Source organism: Solea solea, chromosome 6 (genome assembly GCF_958295425.1).
Source record: "Solea solea chromosome 6, fSolSol10.1, whole genome shotgun sequence".
In the NCBI taxonomy this organism is placed as follows: Eukaryota; Metazoa; Chordata; class Actinopteri; order Pleuronectiformes; family Soleidae; genus Solea; species Solea solea.
The window spans coordinates 9,677,740-9,694,327 of record NC_081139.1 but is presented as its reverse complement, the minus strand read 5'-3'; the positions used below and the strand labels follow the sequence as shown (position 1 = coordinate 9,694,327).

The 16,588-nt window shown below is 39.6% G+C and overlaps 1 protein-coding gene across 2 annotated transcripts in view; it reads right to left on the bottom strand.

Moving 5' to 3' along the window:
• arhgef10la (Rho guanine nucleotide exchange factor (GEF) 10-like a) overlaps positions 1–16,588 on the bottom strand; it is a 100,086-nt gene that overhangs the window by 31,255 nt on the left and 52,243 nt on the right. For both annotated transcript variants that reach the window (XM_058631447.1, XM_058631448.1), the window contains one exon: positions 11,670–11,791. In XM_058631447.1, the coding sequence (XP_058487430.1) occupies positions 11,670–11,791 (122 nt within the window). The remainder of the gene's footprint in view (positions 1–11,669; positions 11,792–16,588) is intronic.

Below are 16,588 nucleotides of genomic sequence, written 5' to 3'. Positions count from 1 at the left end.
GGGGTGCAATTTCTCCAGATTACCTCAACAAATTAACAGCTAGAATGCCAAAGGTCTGCAATGCTGTAATTGCTGCAAATGAAGGATTCTTTGACGAAAGCAAAGTTTGATGTAAAAAAAAACGTATTTCAAATACAAATCATTATTTCTAACCTTGTCAATGTCTTGACTCTATTTTCTATTCATTTCACAACGTATGGTGGTGAATAAGTGTGACTTTTCATGGAAAACACAAAATTGTTTGGGTGACCCCAAACTTTTGAACGGTAGTGTATATATATATATTCCATAGTCACAGTGACTTCCCCTTATTCCACATACCAACAATCTTTTACACGCACTAACAAGCACTAATAGAAAACTTCCACTGTTTATTAACTGGTAAATGACTGGAGCTGGTGCTCCCGCTCTACTGCAATGACACGGCCTAAGCACAAAGGGAGCCTTAAGCATCTGGGGGTACATGTCCAAAGCTAATATGAGCTGGGTTAGGGTTATATATATATATATATATATAAAAACACACATATATATATATATATATATATATATATATATATATATATATATATATATATATATATATATAAATATAGTAGTCAAGGATTCAAGTTGGTAATACATACTGTGCACAGTACAGTATCTTTAAAAAAATGATTTAGTTGGTGTATGACAATCAAGACCCCTGTGGTAAGGCCATCAAGTGAATGGTCAGTCAGTCTGAAATGAGTCACAGAGCTGCTGCTACAAGTACCACATACTTAAGGAGCTCTAAACATGAGAGATTCTGTTCAGGTTATGATGTGAAGTGGCGTTCTTCATTGCTAAAATGTAAAAGGATGTTGCCTTTGTTGCCTTAGTTTTACAACTCTTTTTACAGAAGAAAAAACCTCAATAAAAAAATTGATAAACCGAAGCACAAGGGAGGTGCAGAGAAAATGCAGGGGGGAAAAAAAGGGGAGGCAATTACAGGTGAATGCCCAAATGTGCCCCAAAATAACAGACATGTTTACTGCAGGTGTCAGCACCACCTTGTGCAGCAACATCAGGAGGAAGGAGGAACGGTGGAGAGGTGGAGACGTGTCTGGCCATAGAAAAGAGCAAGAACACGACAGGGACAAGGAGGGACAGAGTGAGGAGAAGATGGAGGAAAGTGGAGTTGATGACATGGTGGTAGGGAGTAATGTTAGCAAATTGAGGGACACTCGAGCTGTGTGTGTACCTGGTATTCCTTATGTTGTGGGGACCTAAATATGCTTACACAGTCACATTAATGGGACTTGTCTTCCTTATAGGGACAAAAATCAAGACCCCATAATGTAAATTACTACATTTTTAGTGATACAGGTCAGATCAGGGTTAGGGTATCAGTTATTTAAAATAGCATGAATCCTCCCTTAAGCCAAACACATATTCCATTGTTATTTGCAAGCTATAACATGCTGAGTCCTACAGAAGAAAGTTAGTATTATCGTCATACTAATTACATGTTACCAGATTATTGCTGTAGTATTAGCTTTCTGTTACTGAACTGTGTTACTGGTGTTACTGGAAAATCTAAAATTAAAAAAACCAAAAACATTATGGAACATGCTCAGTGTTTGGTGTGGATCCCTGACGTGACCTCAGCCTAACTTTAAAACTGATACCATAACCAAGGTTATAATAGTTATGGATTTCTTAGTTTAGTTTCATTAGTTTTAGTTTGTATTTAGTTTTGATTATTTGTTTTTAGTTAGTTTAATTAGTTTCTAGAGCAGGTTTGCTCAAAAAGGTCATAATAAGCATTGTTGCATAAAAAAAAAGATGCCATTTTAAAAATGTATTAGGACAAAGGAACAACCATCCCTGAAAAAATATAATAGTCTACATAAACATTTTATTATGAATGAATGAAAATGATGTCTCAAATACAACCTTAAGGATTATTTATGAAATGAAGTTGAAAAAATGAAGAATTTTTTTTTTTTTTCAATTTTAGCTTTTGTTATTTTGTTAGTTTTCATTAACTATAATAACCTTGACCAGTGTAACTAAGGTGGTACTGCTGTGCTACATATTGTATACATACTCCCATGACATGACCATAATGGGGACAGCAAAATGTTTGCTCATTTTATGTTTACCAAAGCATCAGACTCTCTGATGAACGTTAACACAAACTGATGACAGGATCAAAGTTGAAATTGTAATTTCCATGTTACAATTTCATGAGGTAGATGTGATTTAAATTCCACCGGCACCAACAAGCTGATATCAAAGGGCCCACCACCTTCTGTGCTTGCATGCCCACATTATGCTCAGAATATTCAAAGTCATTTGGAGACAAAAGATGAAACCGTCTACACAGTTTGAATGGTCAGTCTGATTCTAACTCTTCAAAAGGCCAATTTCAAGTCCTTCAGAGGTGGTTGACAAAAGCATATGCCAGATTATTCAAAGTGGATCAGGGCATTTCCCTCTATTTACTAACCACTGTCTATACACAACAATTCACTGTCTCCCCTGCCATCGCCACAGATCATATCAACAACAAGTGGAATGAAGCCGAAGAGTGCTTTTGCATATCGCTGTTGAGCACCGCAGCCTGACATTGCCAGGACATCGGAGACTCATATTCATGTCTACCCGCTGCAAATTACTAGTCTTAGCTGAACTGCTGATATATGGCCAACAAATCATGTGACGCAAATTTGCTGTGTTGCTGACATTTAAAAAAAAATGAGCTTCTTCTTATGATCAGGTTTTGGTCTCCATGAGGACAAGGTCAGTGTTTATGCCAGAAAGGGTCCTAAAGAGGTAATAAGTAATAAGCACGCACACACACACACACACACACACACACACACACACACACACACACACACACACACACCAGCGTGTTTGCATGCATGTGAAAAGTCCAATTTTAGTGGGACTATCACAATAATTTGGTTTTCTTAATGTCATGTAAACACATGAATCCAACTAAAATCAAACCTCAGTCGGACTAATATACCTGGATAATGCGATTCATAGTCCGATTACTCCTGCATGTGTACACTTGGTCAGACTGGAGTCGGACTTGGCGTTCTGTGCATGCACCAGGAGATGACGTATAAACTGCAGTCCTGTTGCCGTAAAAGAACAGGCAACACAATGGCTTTGACTCAAGCGAAAGCTATAAAAATATAATAGTCTACATAAACATTTTATTATGAATGAATGAAAATGATGTCTCAAATACAACCTTAAGGATTATTTATGAATTTAATTTTTTTTTTCAATTTTAGCTTTTGTTATTTTGTTAGTTTTCATTAACTATAATAACCTTGACCAGTGTAACTGAGGTGGTACTGCTGTGCTACATATTGTATAAACATAGTTTTTTGACATACATACTCCCATGACAGGACCCTAATGGGGACAGCAAAATGTTTGCTCATTTCATGAGCAAACAACCCATTTTTGGACGGATGTATGTACAAAACATACAGAACCCCAGCATGATCCATCTCGCTGTTCGCCGTTTGTTTTTCTGTGATGTAAAGTTCAAGGGGAAACTGATTCGATACGCACTAGCTTATAGAGAGATACAGAGGCGGAGTCATAAGTATACAGCCAAGAGATCGATTCTCTGTATGTATACTCTGACTCGACAAGTTGTCCAATTGCCTGTCTTAGTCTGACTACGGCCTGAGCTCGATTGAAATATGCTAACTTTGCAGTCATGGCAGTAACTGGTTTGCATTAATAAGTTAAAAATAAGAGCAAAAGCGTCTCCATGTGTTAGTCTTTCTCCATCTTCCCTGCCCATGTGCCATTCATCAGCACAGAGCTCAGACAAGGTTTGGCTGAGCACTCTTTACCCACCTCAGAGAGAGAAACTGACACAACTGTTTGTCAACATGGGAGTGTATAATGAAACCCTGGGCACAAGAGTAGACAAGACTTTCTATAATCCTAATATCAGATGGCAGGAAATGCAGAACAAAGGCAGATCTGGTGCCAGCTCAGTCCCTGCAATGTGGCGGTGGAAAATACTTTTGCCAAAAAAACTCAAGCACCTCCTGCATTTGAACATGCCCCTTACAATCCTTGGATTCTTGTTCTATAGTGTCCTATTTGGCATGCGATGAGACAAAGACAAATCGCAGATGTTCACAAATCTGTTTTTTCAACTACCACAATTTAGATTCACCGTATAAACTTGTAAAGCCTGTACAGTGATTTTTAAAATGTTTGTTTTCCTGTCATGGATCACAGAAGCAAAACAAAGCCAAGTGGAAAGTTTAAAATTTGCAGCTACTTTAAAATAAGAGAGAAGGTAACGACTACCTGCCCTTAAATCACTTAACACCGGCCGACAACAAGCAGCATTCAGAGTGGTAGTAAATATAAAGAGCACATATCACAGCAGCAGACAGGTCTAGTTTGGCAGGAAACGAAATTAAAGTGAAGAAAGTGCTTTCTTTTCTTCCTCTTTGAATTAACACACTTTTTGCCAATCACCCCCTCCACATTGATGTATAGTTAAAGAGAAAAAGAATGCGACCGAATTACCACATTTAGCAGATCTGCAAGATTTCCCTTCTGGGTAGATCATTTGTTTCTGCATGATATCATGACAAGTCCAGAGTGAGCAGAAACCCAAGGCCACAGAGGGACTGTAATTAGTATGTTAACTGTCACAGCAACTGATCGGGCCTTTTCGCAAATGACCTAACTGGCAAATGGTGGGTGTGTCCACCCAGACCACATGTATTCAGGCACTGCATTGCACTCTATTGACAGCGACAGTAAGAAGACACAGAGGACTGGCTGGTGCAAGCAGTGGCACGGAGTGTGATCAGTGCAACACACGTAGCTACGAGCACGTCGTTTGTAATGTCTGACTGGACTCGAATCTCTAATGTTGAAAACAAGACTTTCTAATTATAACATTTTTCATTCTGATCTCATCCTTACTAGGCATATTAAAATTCTCTGATCCTTTTCAACATCCCTGTTCTGTTAAATTATCAAAATAGAAAAAAGCTCAGATACATTGGATATACTGATGGCATTGAAATTCTGATGATAATGGACTCCCTTGGGTGTGTGAACCATTTGTTTTAATACACTCTTCATGCACACACACAGCAACAACTTTGTTGCCAGACCTGGCAGCCAATCCAGTATTCATATCATGGCCAATACGAGGCTTTCTGTTGCTGTCTTGCCAGGAGAAAGGCTATTTTTATTGGCACGCATGGCAACTACTCATAATGATACTCATCAGCCTCTACAATGAAAAAATAGGTAATACAATCTCAATAAAATGGAACAATAAAATGTGTTATAATTATAATATAATATATAAAAAAAATGTTGCATTAATTTTTTGTTTCACTATACAAGTGGAAATAAAAAAAGTAGTGCCGTCAAACGATTAAAATATTTAATCGAGATTAATTGCATTAATGTCATACTTAACTCGCAAAACCTTTACATAAAATGCCCACCCACCAAGGCGATTCCAGCCTCTGCCTTCTTGTATTTTGTTTGCTGTCGACAGGACTGAACTTTATGGTGCTTTCAACTTGAAAGTACTTTCTAACCATGACTCAAATTCAATAAACTTGACAGTTGATGCTTCTAACCCCTGGCACGCTCCTGCAACATTAGCCAAAATCATGTCACTACACCCTCAGAGTTGTTCTCCGCAAAAGCCAAAGTTTGACTTCTGCCCTGACCGCTCTGGGTGTCCGTCTTTGATCTCAAGCCCTAAGCAGTCAGAGCTTGTGTGTTGTACTTGTGACAGTCACAAGGTGTCTGGTGTTTGGGTTTGTGGAGCTGAGCCACAATGGCCAGACGGCCGGACGGGCTCTGGTGACAGGTCAGCTGTGGTCCATCTTCACATAAATAAATTTGGTAAACACTTCCTCCTGCATTTGAAGTCAAACTTCTCCATCTTCTTTCTTTGTCGTCTTCAAATGTGACAGTAGATATAGCTTCTGATATCTTATACTCCAGCTTCTCCGCCGCGAGGCTAGGAGATTCTTCGTCGCCTTCATCTTCTGCTGAAGTCAACTGTAGATTAGGGATGTTCTCCAGTGTAATGCAGTCACTCGATTTCTTCAATTTCATCTTCTAGTTCGGGTTCAGAATCAGAAGTGAGATTGGCGTCGGCATGACCAGAAGCATCTGTCTTCATTTGGAAGTACTGCCAAAGATTGTGCCTACTTTACATGCAGGAGCGGCTGCATAAGTAGCCATGTGCTTCCTCTTTAACATGCAAATAGCCAACGAAACTCAGCATGCTAATTTGCTGTGGTATCGCCACACCCCCAACTTGAAGCATGAAGTGGCTTCTTCATGATTTCAACTTGCATATTCTGCAAAAAATGAAAATGTTTATCTTTGTTTACCCGACTTGTGCTGGGCCAACTTGTTGCTGGTTTTCTCGTTGCTCGATGGTCTGCCTACCAACAGCTTATGTGCCACTTCTGAACTTCTGAGGATGAGCAGCAGCTTTAAACTCATGGAGCTTTGAATTCAGACTAAGATTTGAAGTGCAGTTGTTGACAAATTGTTGGAGACAATAAACACATCTATGCAAAGAGATTTTTTGCAGAAAATGGAAATGTGTTGATGTCTACGTATTTCATATCACAGACAGCAGCTGTACTGTAGATACCGCATTTGGTTCTGCTTCATGTCCTAAAAACATAAGCCTGATGGCCAATACTGTATGTGGAGCCACTGCATTAAATGTGCTTGAAAATCCTAAAATGCCAACCATATAAATCAAACTTCAAGCTAAAACTCATGTTGTGACCATGAACGTGCGTTGTTGTATGGGGCTAAGCTGAATAGAATGTTAAAAAAAATCACACAACAAAAACAAAACATTTTAACATTAAAATTAAGATGCTGGTGGGAAGCCACTGATGGCATATTTGAGCATCATTTGTGGAAATGATAATGAAGCAAAAACAGTCAAATAGAGCAACAGATACACCAGTATGTGGTGTTGGTCATCATCATTATTCATTTCAATCTGATAATCATAGAAAAACCTGCATACTGGAGATTACATTTGTAATAAGTAAGAAGGGAAGAAAACTGCTCTCCGAAGAGTCTCAAGCATTTGTGTGTCCAGCTGTTTGTGTGTCTCTCTTGCCTTAAAGAATATGGTGGCAGATATCCGTCACTCTAAAAGGCAGCAAACAACCTTCATAAAGAAAAGGCAGTGAGGTATTTATTACATGTTAATTTGATGACTTTGTCTTAAAGAAAAGATCATACGGAATAGTCCAGAGGGTAAAAATTAATCATCAGAGAGAAGCTGCGTCAGGGGAAGGCCACCTTTTTGTCCTTCTTCTTTTCAGTCCATATTTCATAACAGCATTTCAGAAGCCTTCACACTGTTCGCTTTCTCTCATCTTGGCTGTAAGAGCTTTGAGTCATTATGTGCATAAATCAGTCTTCCTCCAGACAAAATGCAGTCATGAACACAGTGTATTTGCTGTTGCCAGGGATGCTTCTCAACAAGCTCATTTTCTGTACACGCTGTCACTTTCATGTGGCTAACTGAATAGCACAGTCCTGCTCTCTTATCACTCTATCAGCAGGGAAGATGGGTGACATAGGAAGTAAGAGGGACATGCACAACAGGCCCAAAAAGCACAACGCAGTGAGTAAACAAGCATACATACCGGTGACCCAGTAAAGTGTGATGGTTCCAAATCAGAATGGCCATGTTTAAAGACTGAATGACACCAATTCCAATAGACTAATAAATGAATAAATGTGGAATAATGGTGATCTCTGTGATCTATATAAACTAGTGCAGTGTATTAACGGTGTGAGCAAGTGTTGCCATTTTTTTCTGAGCTGAGACACAGACACTAATCCTCTCAGAGAAAAAGAAGGAAAGCTAACCAGCCCAAACCCTTTCCCAGTTTGTTATTCTACACTTCAAAGCATACATGATGAAATCCCTATAGGTATTATAAGAGCTCAAGCACACCAACCATCCTCAAACCTGTTCTACCCTAATGCCTCCTAAATGGAGTCTAGAAACATGTCCCTTTGCGTTTTTGAAAAAAAATAAAATAAAATAAATAAATAAATCTTTGTAGCCTTGGATGTTTAAGAACCTTTTAGAGTAGCAAAGGAAGAGCCACTTTCCAACTCTCTGGTTCCCTCACTGTAAAATACTGTACACATAATGCAATGCGTGTGCTCCTGGTTAAATCAGTACACAAAGCAGGTATTGATCGTCTTCAGAGGTTTGCTGAATATACAGAAATGCCGTGCACAGCAAGATAAATAAATGTGTCCTGGATAGACACGCATGTAAATTAAGCCATTCAGTTCTCCGTGCGCTATGTGGCGGCATCCGATGCCAGTTCTTACACAGCTTACTGAGCTGTCACATTATTGCATTTCATAAATATATCCATTACAGCTCAGGCTACCACAACCTGCCAGACTAACTGAACATAAACAGCTGATAAAACTCTGCAAGACTCACAGTCACACAGGAGGAGGGATGCGGTGGCTGTCGCCCTGATTAGGTTCATGCTACAAAACACAGTTTGTACAAGCAAATACCATTACTGATGAAGACATAAAATATGTTTATTTTACATTTTAAATCACAAGATTTGGGGCAGTGAGGTGACATTGAAGATGGAAGGCCACGTGTTCATAGCTATTACTACTATAACTATTATTTTCACATGAAGAGAATTGATGGTCAACAATACCACAGCCCAAGGTATTATCTTTTAATTGCTTAAAAGTTTTTGTTAAAAAAAAGCTCAAACACATGATAAAAAGTCCACTCATCCACTCTCTCCACAGGGTTCATGGTGTCTTTTCCCCAATTTGTTCTTGGTCTTTACCTTACAGGACACGGTGGTTGTGGCCAAATCAGCCACTGAACTGGGAAAAGCTGGCCAGTCTCCCAGCTTTAGCAGAACTAAGTCCTCACTCTCTCAAACCTGAACCAAGCTTTTTGCTTGATTGCTGATGCTGTATATTCTCTCGTGACTTTGGAGGAGAGAACAAGCATTTTACATATACAGCACAAACTTTGGGTTTTCTGTCTGAAAAGGAGATTAAGCAGCAAACGGGTGTAGATGTTATTAATTGAGCCTTTTGTTAAAGCAGAACTATGCAAGATTCGTATCCTAATTCAACAGATTTTCTTCTTCTAAGCTACAATGGCTTGTTTGGAGATTGGGCACCGTCTTCACCGCCGCACTATCTGTAAGTGGAAAACAAGCCCTGCAAGGTCCTCAGAATAAGAAACTCAAATGTTTCACGGCACGACAGACACACCCCCTAACCACCTGAATCTGATGAAATGTTTCATCAGAGGTTCTTTTTTTTTATGTAATTAGTGCATATTATGGTATGGTGCGTACAGAGCAACGAGTGCTATTTGTTGATTCATTAAACAGCTGACTCTGCTGTGTAAGAGTCCGGTTCAGCTGTTAGACTCTGTGTGAAAGCATCTCTTTTTAATCCGTTAACCCAACCACCTCACAATGTCCCTTTGGGCCGAACGCCAAGCTGTTCAGTTTCATCTTTCCAAATGCCAGAAAGGGCAGTGAAATTGACTCTTTGAGCAACGGCCATCAGAATGTAGTTTGTCTATTAACCAAGATAGTGGCCCATAGTGTGTGTGTGTGTGTGCAAGAGAGAGAGCGGAATAAAATGAAAGAGATAAATTGAGAGGAGTCTGTCTGCCCCAGCTGTTCTCCCGCTGTTCTCTCTCAGTAGACTTGTGATAAGGTTTATCTCCGGTGCCTAACGAGTTCACCCGGTAGCCAAGGCCAGCTCCTACTGAGTGGACTGGGGCGCACAGCACCGCACCCAGCCAGAAATGGGCTAAGTTCCCTGAGGTGACCTGTGCATGTTGTTCATGCTACACTGCTTTAGAACTTTATTTTCTGTAGGAAATGGCTTGAGCCCCTTTGGCCACATCTCTTTTAATCTGGGATTTGTTTTTCTTCTTGCCTTCTTTTCTTCAGCCTTTCTACTCACTGTAACTTAGACTGCTGAGAGAAGCTACACGCTTCTTGAGAAAGAGATGCATGGAGCTTTAGCACAGAGAGGCATGTGTGTCCCAGAGGCAGTGGCTGAGTCGAAGATGGAAACACAGAGAGGAAGAGGGGCTGCCGCTAAGTTAAGCCCCTAATCACAGGCTGCTCTGCATGAAGGACTTAAAGTCACTCCATTTAATGCTCCCTTCTCTTTAGTCAAAAAAGGGAAAGAAATACTTGCGCTTACTTCCTCAGCTTTCTGATACCGAGTCTCAAATTCTGTTACTCACGCACAAGTACACAAAGCAAGGTTTCTCTCACATGATCATTTACATTAACCACAAAAGTCGTTAGAAAATGAAAACATGTATGTTTGTCGAGTTTGATAGTTTTCAGAAAATAAATACACGATGTGCACAGTAAATCACATTTGTGACTGACGAGGCTGCCAATTCGTTCATTCGTGTGCTCAGACGCCTCATTTGTTTGCGTGAGAATAGAAGAAGGATCCTCTGAGACCGCAGGGTCCCGCAGGCTCGAAATATATTAATTGACTTGGCTCTGCTTCCAGCCAGGTGTAACACACTTTTGCAGAACACTCAGAAACATCAGCAAGATCTTTTGGAAAATACCCCCACTGTGTCAAAGCTTCCGACTGCTGTTTCACCTCACCTTCCTGTCTCATCCACAGGCCCGGCAGACTATGGGGTGGCATATAGGTGTTAATCTAATGTCAGTGCATTGATTTATGCTTGGGTGTCCCACAGCCATTAAGATAACTGCATGATCACTTTATAAAATCCTCCCCGGGTGGCTATGGTAACCCCCTCACCCTGCTCAGAAAGACTTGTAACCACATTATGGTGATATAAATGGGGATAGAAATATTATCTTTCAGCCCTTGTAAACTGATTCCAAACCATTTCCTCTGACTTCTAAACCCTTTTAGTCGATCTCTCACCTGCGCTGAGCATTTGATCTATTGAAGACTTCTAGAACTTAACAGCTTGTATTGATGGAGATTCTTCAGATGGAATCTTGAGGTTATGCTCTCTGGTGTTTTTGAGTGATATCATCATGTGACACAGTGTATTTTTTGCTGCCAGTGGAGTGCGCTGTGCATTTAGTGGGAAATTGCTTTGTTCATTTGCATTATACTCTATGTCGACTGAACCACGAAGCAAAAAGTACTCAAAATCTTTAAAATCGGACTGAATCAGTGAAATACGTCACACTTCAAAGTTTACTCATTTTTATGAACAAAAAGAAAAGAAAAGCGGTCTGTTTTTGTGACTTCTGCACAATTATTGCTATTTTATATCACGAAACACATTTTGTAAAGCGTGAATATGTGAGCTATAAACACAAAGGCCCAAGATGTCCATATAAGGAGTTGTTTATTATTCCCACGGCAAATTACCATGGTGGCACCTGCAGCACAGATCTGTGCTGCGTAAGCACTGAGGGTGAAATGTATTGCTTTTGCTCACTGTATTAATTACATTATTATTTGATTGATATATGAGGTGACAGCTATGCACACTGGTCACGTGGGCAGCCTTTACTTTCCACACGGACTTCTTCTGCATTTCCAGAGCGTTTGTTCTTTATTTGCTAATCAGTGAATTTTAATAGTGTTGACAGATTTACCTTTCTCTCAGGTGACTTCATCGCAAAGACAGGGATGTGACAGGAAAGCAGTGGACACCAAAGCGGGGCCATCAATTTCCCTTCATCCTCTCCACACAACCAGCCTGGTGAATTCTCCTCCCCTGAAACGAGGAAAAAAAAGAGAAGACTTTTCTTATTTCTTCTCACAAAGAGTTAATGTTGTTGGTGTCTATGAGCTTGTTTTATTGATGTCAAAGCCATGTATGAAAAAAAAAGGTTATTATCATACTCCAGTTATGTTATATTAATGATGTTATGAGAATTTGAATATTCAGCCAGAGGCCTTTATCCCAAATGTAGGAGGTAAGGCCAGGAACTGCCAACACAGAGCCTAAACAGTGATTAAACCTTCACTTAATCAATGGTGAGAGTTATTCCCGGCAGGAAAAATGCAACTGCTGAATTTGAGTCATAATAATAGATGAGCCTGTTATATATTTTTTTTGCGCCATCTCAGCGCTGAAAGCTCCAAGCAATTCAACACGTGCAGCCCTGACAAGGCAGCAGGCAAGTCTGCCAAAGTATTCCCTTTATGTTATTTTTTATGTGATCAATTTCAATTTATTGAGATTTAATTGTGCATGAAATTCAACAGCTTGCAAAAATTTGCTTCTTGTTTTGTACTCATACATTACGGCGGAACAAGCTACACTGTACACTGTGCACTGTACACTGTACGGCGCCTTCAACACGTCACAGATGCGTTTCACGTAATATGTGTTGGAACGTTGCTTGTTCACAATTTTGTGCCGAGCTGCCATCGACAGACGGCATCCAAATGTTGTAAGATTGGCTTCATTTAAGTTTTCTGGCCACACAGATAACAAACTGCGTTCAGGATTTAATTACCTGCATCAACTATTTTAACAACTGCTGCTGGATCGAGTGAAGTAATCACTTTCCCACGCTGGCAAGTTGCCAGCAGCGGAACCAAATCTTCATCACATCCCAAAAATGTAAATACGTCTGAATAAAACAGCGAAACAAGTTCATGCAGAGCAAGGAGCTACGACAATGATCAAGGACAGAGATAAAGAGCTTTGGGAGATAAATGGTGTCCTGTGTTCTGTTTTTCACATCTTTCTGTGACTTTCATCTTGTGTTTGCTAAATGTGTTTCTTTTTTTTTTTTTTCAGGTTTTATTTTTCAACCTTTTAAACAAAGGTTTCATTCTCCTCCACTGTTCCAAACCTATCTGCATGGCGACATTAATCAAGGGTCAAAATATAGGAAGTCAAGTAGGCTTTCGCTTTTTTTATTTTTTGAGGAGCTTCATTTAATAATGCTTTGCATAATTTTAGTACAATTCACTCATTTTTATACTTGATAAAATACTAATACCTTGTGAGTAGGAGTATTAAAATAAGTGAGTAATGAGGCAATCCTTAAATTGTGATTTTCAGTAAAAATAAGATGTTAGTGATGTATCTATTTAAATATTTAGCCCATATTAAAATAACTAAAAACTGCACCTCCTCCAGGACACAAATGTGTCAAGATGTCAGTGAATATTGCGAAAAATTTGTGAAAAATGCACTTCCAGTAGATATTGCTCACGTTTAACGATACAAATAAAAACTCGTCACGAGAAACATATTGCACTCTTGGAAATGATTCATCTAGGCCATCATAATGTAGTGGAAAGATAACCTAAACCAGAGTATGCAAATAAAAGTGCCAGGACTTAAAATAAAAAATTAAGAAGTGCTGTGGCCAACTTTAAGCACTGGTCACTGTAAGGAATGGGCTAGATAATTAAAATTAAAAAAAAGTCATTCAGGCATTTAAGTTTTCAGCCACCTCTGGCAGCCGTTCTGCAGTAGTAGAGTATTTTTTTAATAATTATGGGGTGGCCTATGGGCTGACTACCCCTCAAAGATTCCCAGTAACGATAAAGAGGGGTGTGAGGTCACTTACTAAAAGACTTGAATTGCAGCCAGGCTGCTGCAAGTGGCCCAGAAAATCCAGTGGTTTCCTTTAAACTAGAGTAGTCAGACACTTTTATTCAATGTATTATTATATGACCAAGAAAGAAAAAAAAAAAAGCTCTTCTTGGGTGTGCTGAAATAAATCTGGTTTTCTGAAACACATTTCAAAGACAGACAGATGTGGAACAATAAACAGCCTCAAAGAAGACACTAAACTACTCTCAATTACAGGCTTCTTACCTCAACACACACAAATGCACACTTTTTTTAATGAGCACACATGGCTCCACATATAGTTTACCTTCCACAAATTGTTTGCATCGCTAAACACTGACGAGATGATGTCACAAAGTATTCCTTCATACGTAAGAGGAATTTAACCAGCATCCAGCCCAATGTAAAATGCATCTAATGAGTTATATTGTTAGTTATATTATTTTTAATATAATGAATTGGCTGTTTTTGCATGTTTTTGGTCAGTTAGTTAAACAAAAAACGTATTTTGACTTGCTGTCAAAAGACTAATGCAAAAAGAGTAATAAAATCCTATTATGGTGGAATAAAATACACAATTAATAAAAAATGTTTCAGACAAATCAGAGACATAAGCCAAGCAGGCATATTACATCTATATCTACGTGAATCACCAGGGCCTGGTGTAGACACGGATATAGCAGATAGACTACTGTACAGTGTACAACCTTATCATGCTGTTCTCTGCAGAAGAAGATATCATCTCATGATAAACCAATAAGAAAATCCATTACAGAGCTTTGCTAATACTCAGAGCAGGAGATACATCCACTCTGTCTCGTACGTTTGGACTATTAGATCATAGATATGCAATTGCTACATAAATGCATTGCATGGACAACTGCAGACAGGTACATTAGCGCAGTGATTTCCCCCGACCACAGGTATTCATACTGTATACCAGGAGCTACTTCTGCAGCTACCAGGAAACACTGTGGAGTAAGTAAGGCACTTTAAAAAAAATGGAGAGAATAAATTAGTTTAAAAACAATGTAATAGTACAATTCAACGACTTGTGTTTAGGAGGGGGAAACAAATGCACAAGTCGCATTACAAATTGATGTGATCCTGAATATATTTACTAAAGAAGCAAGAAAACTAGCAGATATGATAATCCGCCTGCGCCCACCACGTCTCTGAGTCACCTCCAACACCTGAACACAACATTCTAGTTTGGAGTGAATAGAAATTCATTAGCAGGAAATTGAGAGGTTGATATAGAGCAGATAGTGCCAGAAAGTGCTGCCAGTCAATGGCGTATTAGTGCTATTGTAAAGGTGCCAAACCCTCTGAATAGAGACAAACTTACATAGCGTGTTGCCTTGATGAGGAGGAAAATAAACAGCATTAAGGGCACGTAAAGTGCTGTTCAGAACTCACTTGGAGATGGAGTGACATCCAGACTATTGAAAACACTTGTGGTTGATCAGATGAAACAGTTTCTGAACCACTAGATTAACCAGTGTCAATAGAATCCAAATTAAAACACAGCCCTAAATTGTACGACAGACTGACACAAAGAGAAAACAAAGTGTAGATGTGGACGCCAATCATTTCTGCATCAATGTTCACCAAAATGAATGTCCTGAAGTGACAAGTTAATAACTGATTCTAACTTTAATTAAGGAACTTGTTACAGTGAATGCTTATGTATTGGATTTTCTTCTAAAAAGGTGCGATCGACAATTTCTGAGACTGATTTGTGCGTCCTGCCGTTCTCTCGGTAACTCAGTCAAAGTGACTCACAACATGCTGCCGCCCGCTGACAGTCGCAGCACCATGGAGAGACAGATTGACAAGATTGTGGCAAAAAGTAATGCTCAATACAAGGAAAAGAAAAAGTAAAACATTGTATATTCTTAGGAGAGTTTGCATTTCAAGCCCACACATACTTAGGGTGGGATGGCGATGGCACTGCAGGCTGCTCACTTCCAATACTTCAGTGGATTCATCTGTGCTTTCATCATTACATAAGTTTAAATGGCAAAAATGCTTTTACGCTTTCACGCTATATATAAAAAAGAAGAATTACAGTATAGTGACTTCCACTTGGCTGTAGTTTATGTATTTATGCTGTTAATTATAGGCAATGGTGCAAAAGGTTGAGGTGTGTAGACCTGTGAACTCTGTCCCGGCTACTGTACAGTATTATGTTTAACAGCATCGGTATAATAAACGCGGGGGGGGGATTTTGATTGTCTGTTTCTTTATTCCCGTCATGCTTTTGTTTCAAGTCGTTTTACTGATGAAGATTAATTTGCAGAGCATGGAGCTCTATCAACCCCAGTGACACAAAGGGCAAAGATATAGACTAATTAAATACACCAGTGCAATTTATATTTCCCATGGATCAATGAGAGTGTGGGATCTGTTAATTAAATCTGTGATAATGTTTACTCATCATAAACATATCCCATGTTTGAGCACAGCGAGATAGGGAGATAATCTTTTCTGTTTGACGGATTCATTTTAGGGCTAAAGGAAAATGCTTCCAGCTCGCACAGAGCAAATGCCTTTTTGTGAGGGCGGTGCTACTGTACGACGTCTTCATTAAAAGTGGGATGTTTTCTGACGGCGCCGACACAAAATGTACTCGTAAGATATAGTGAATGCTCTTTTCAGCAGATGCAAATAAATCAATCGCTATAGCAACGAAACAAAATCTGAATGTGAAGGCTGCTAGAAGTCAGGCATGCAGCAGACTCTCCCACTTTGACGCGTCTCCTGTGTGGTATACACATCTGCATGGCACAGGTTATCGCACATAACGGATAAAGAAGAAGGGCCACGTGACTTGAGTGTGTGCCAGAACTTGCAAGCCACACTCCACTCGTCTATTGATCTGTGTGCGAGGGAAAAAGTGAGAGACCGGCACACTTAGCCATGTAACTGCAGGCAACAGCCCCCTGCCTGCCCCTCTGTTCCCTGCAGTGGGAC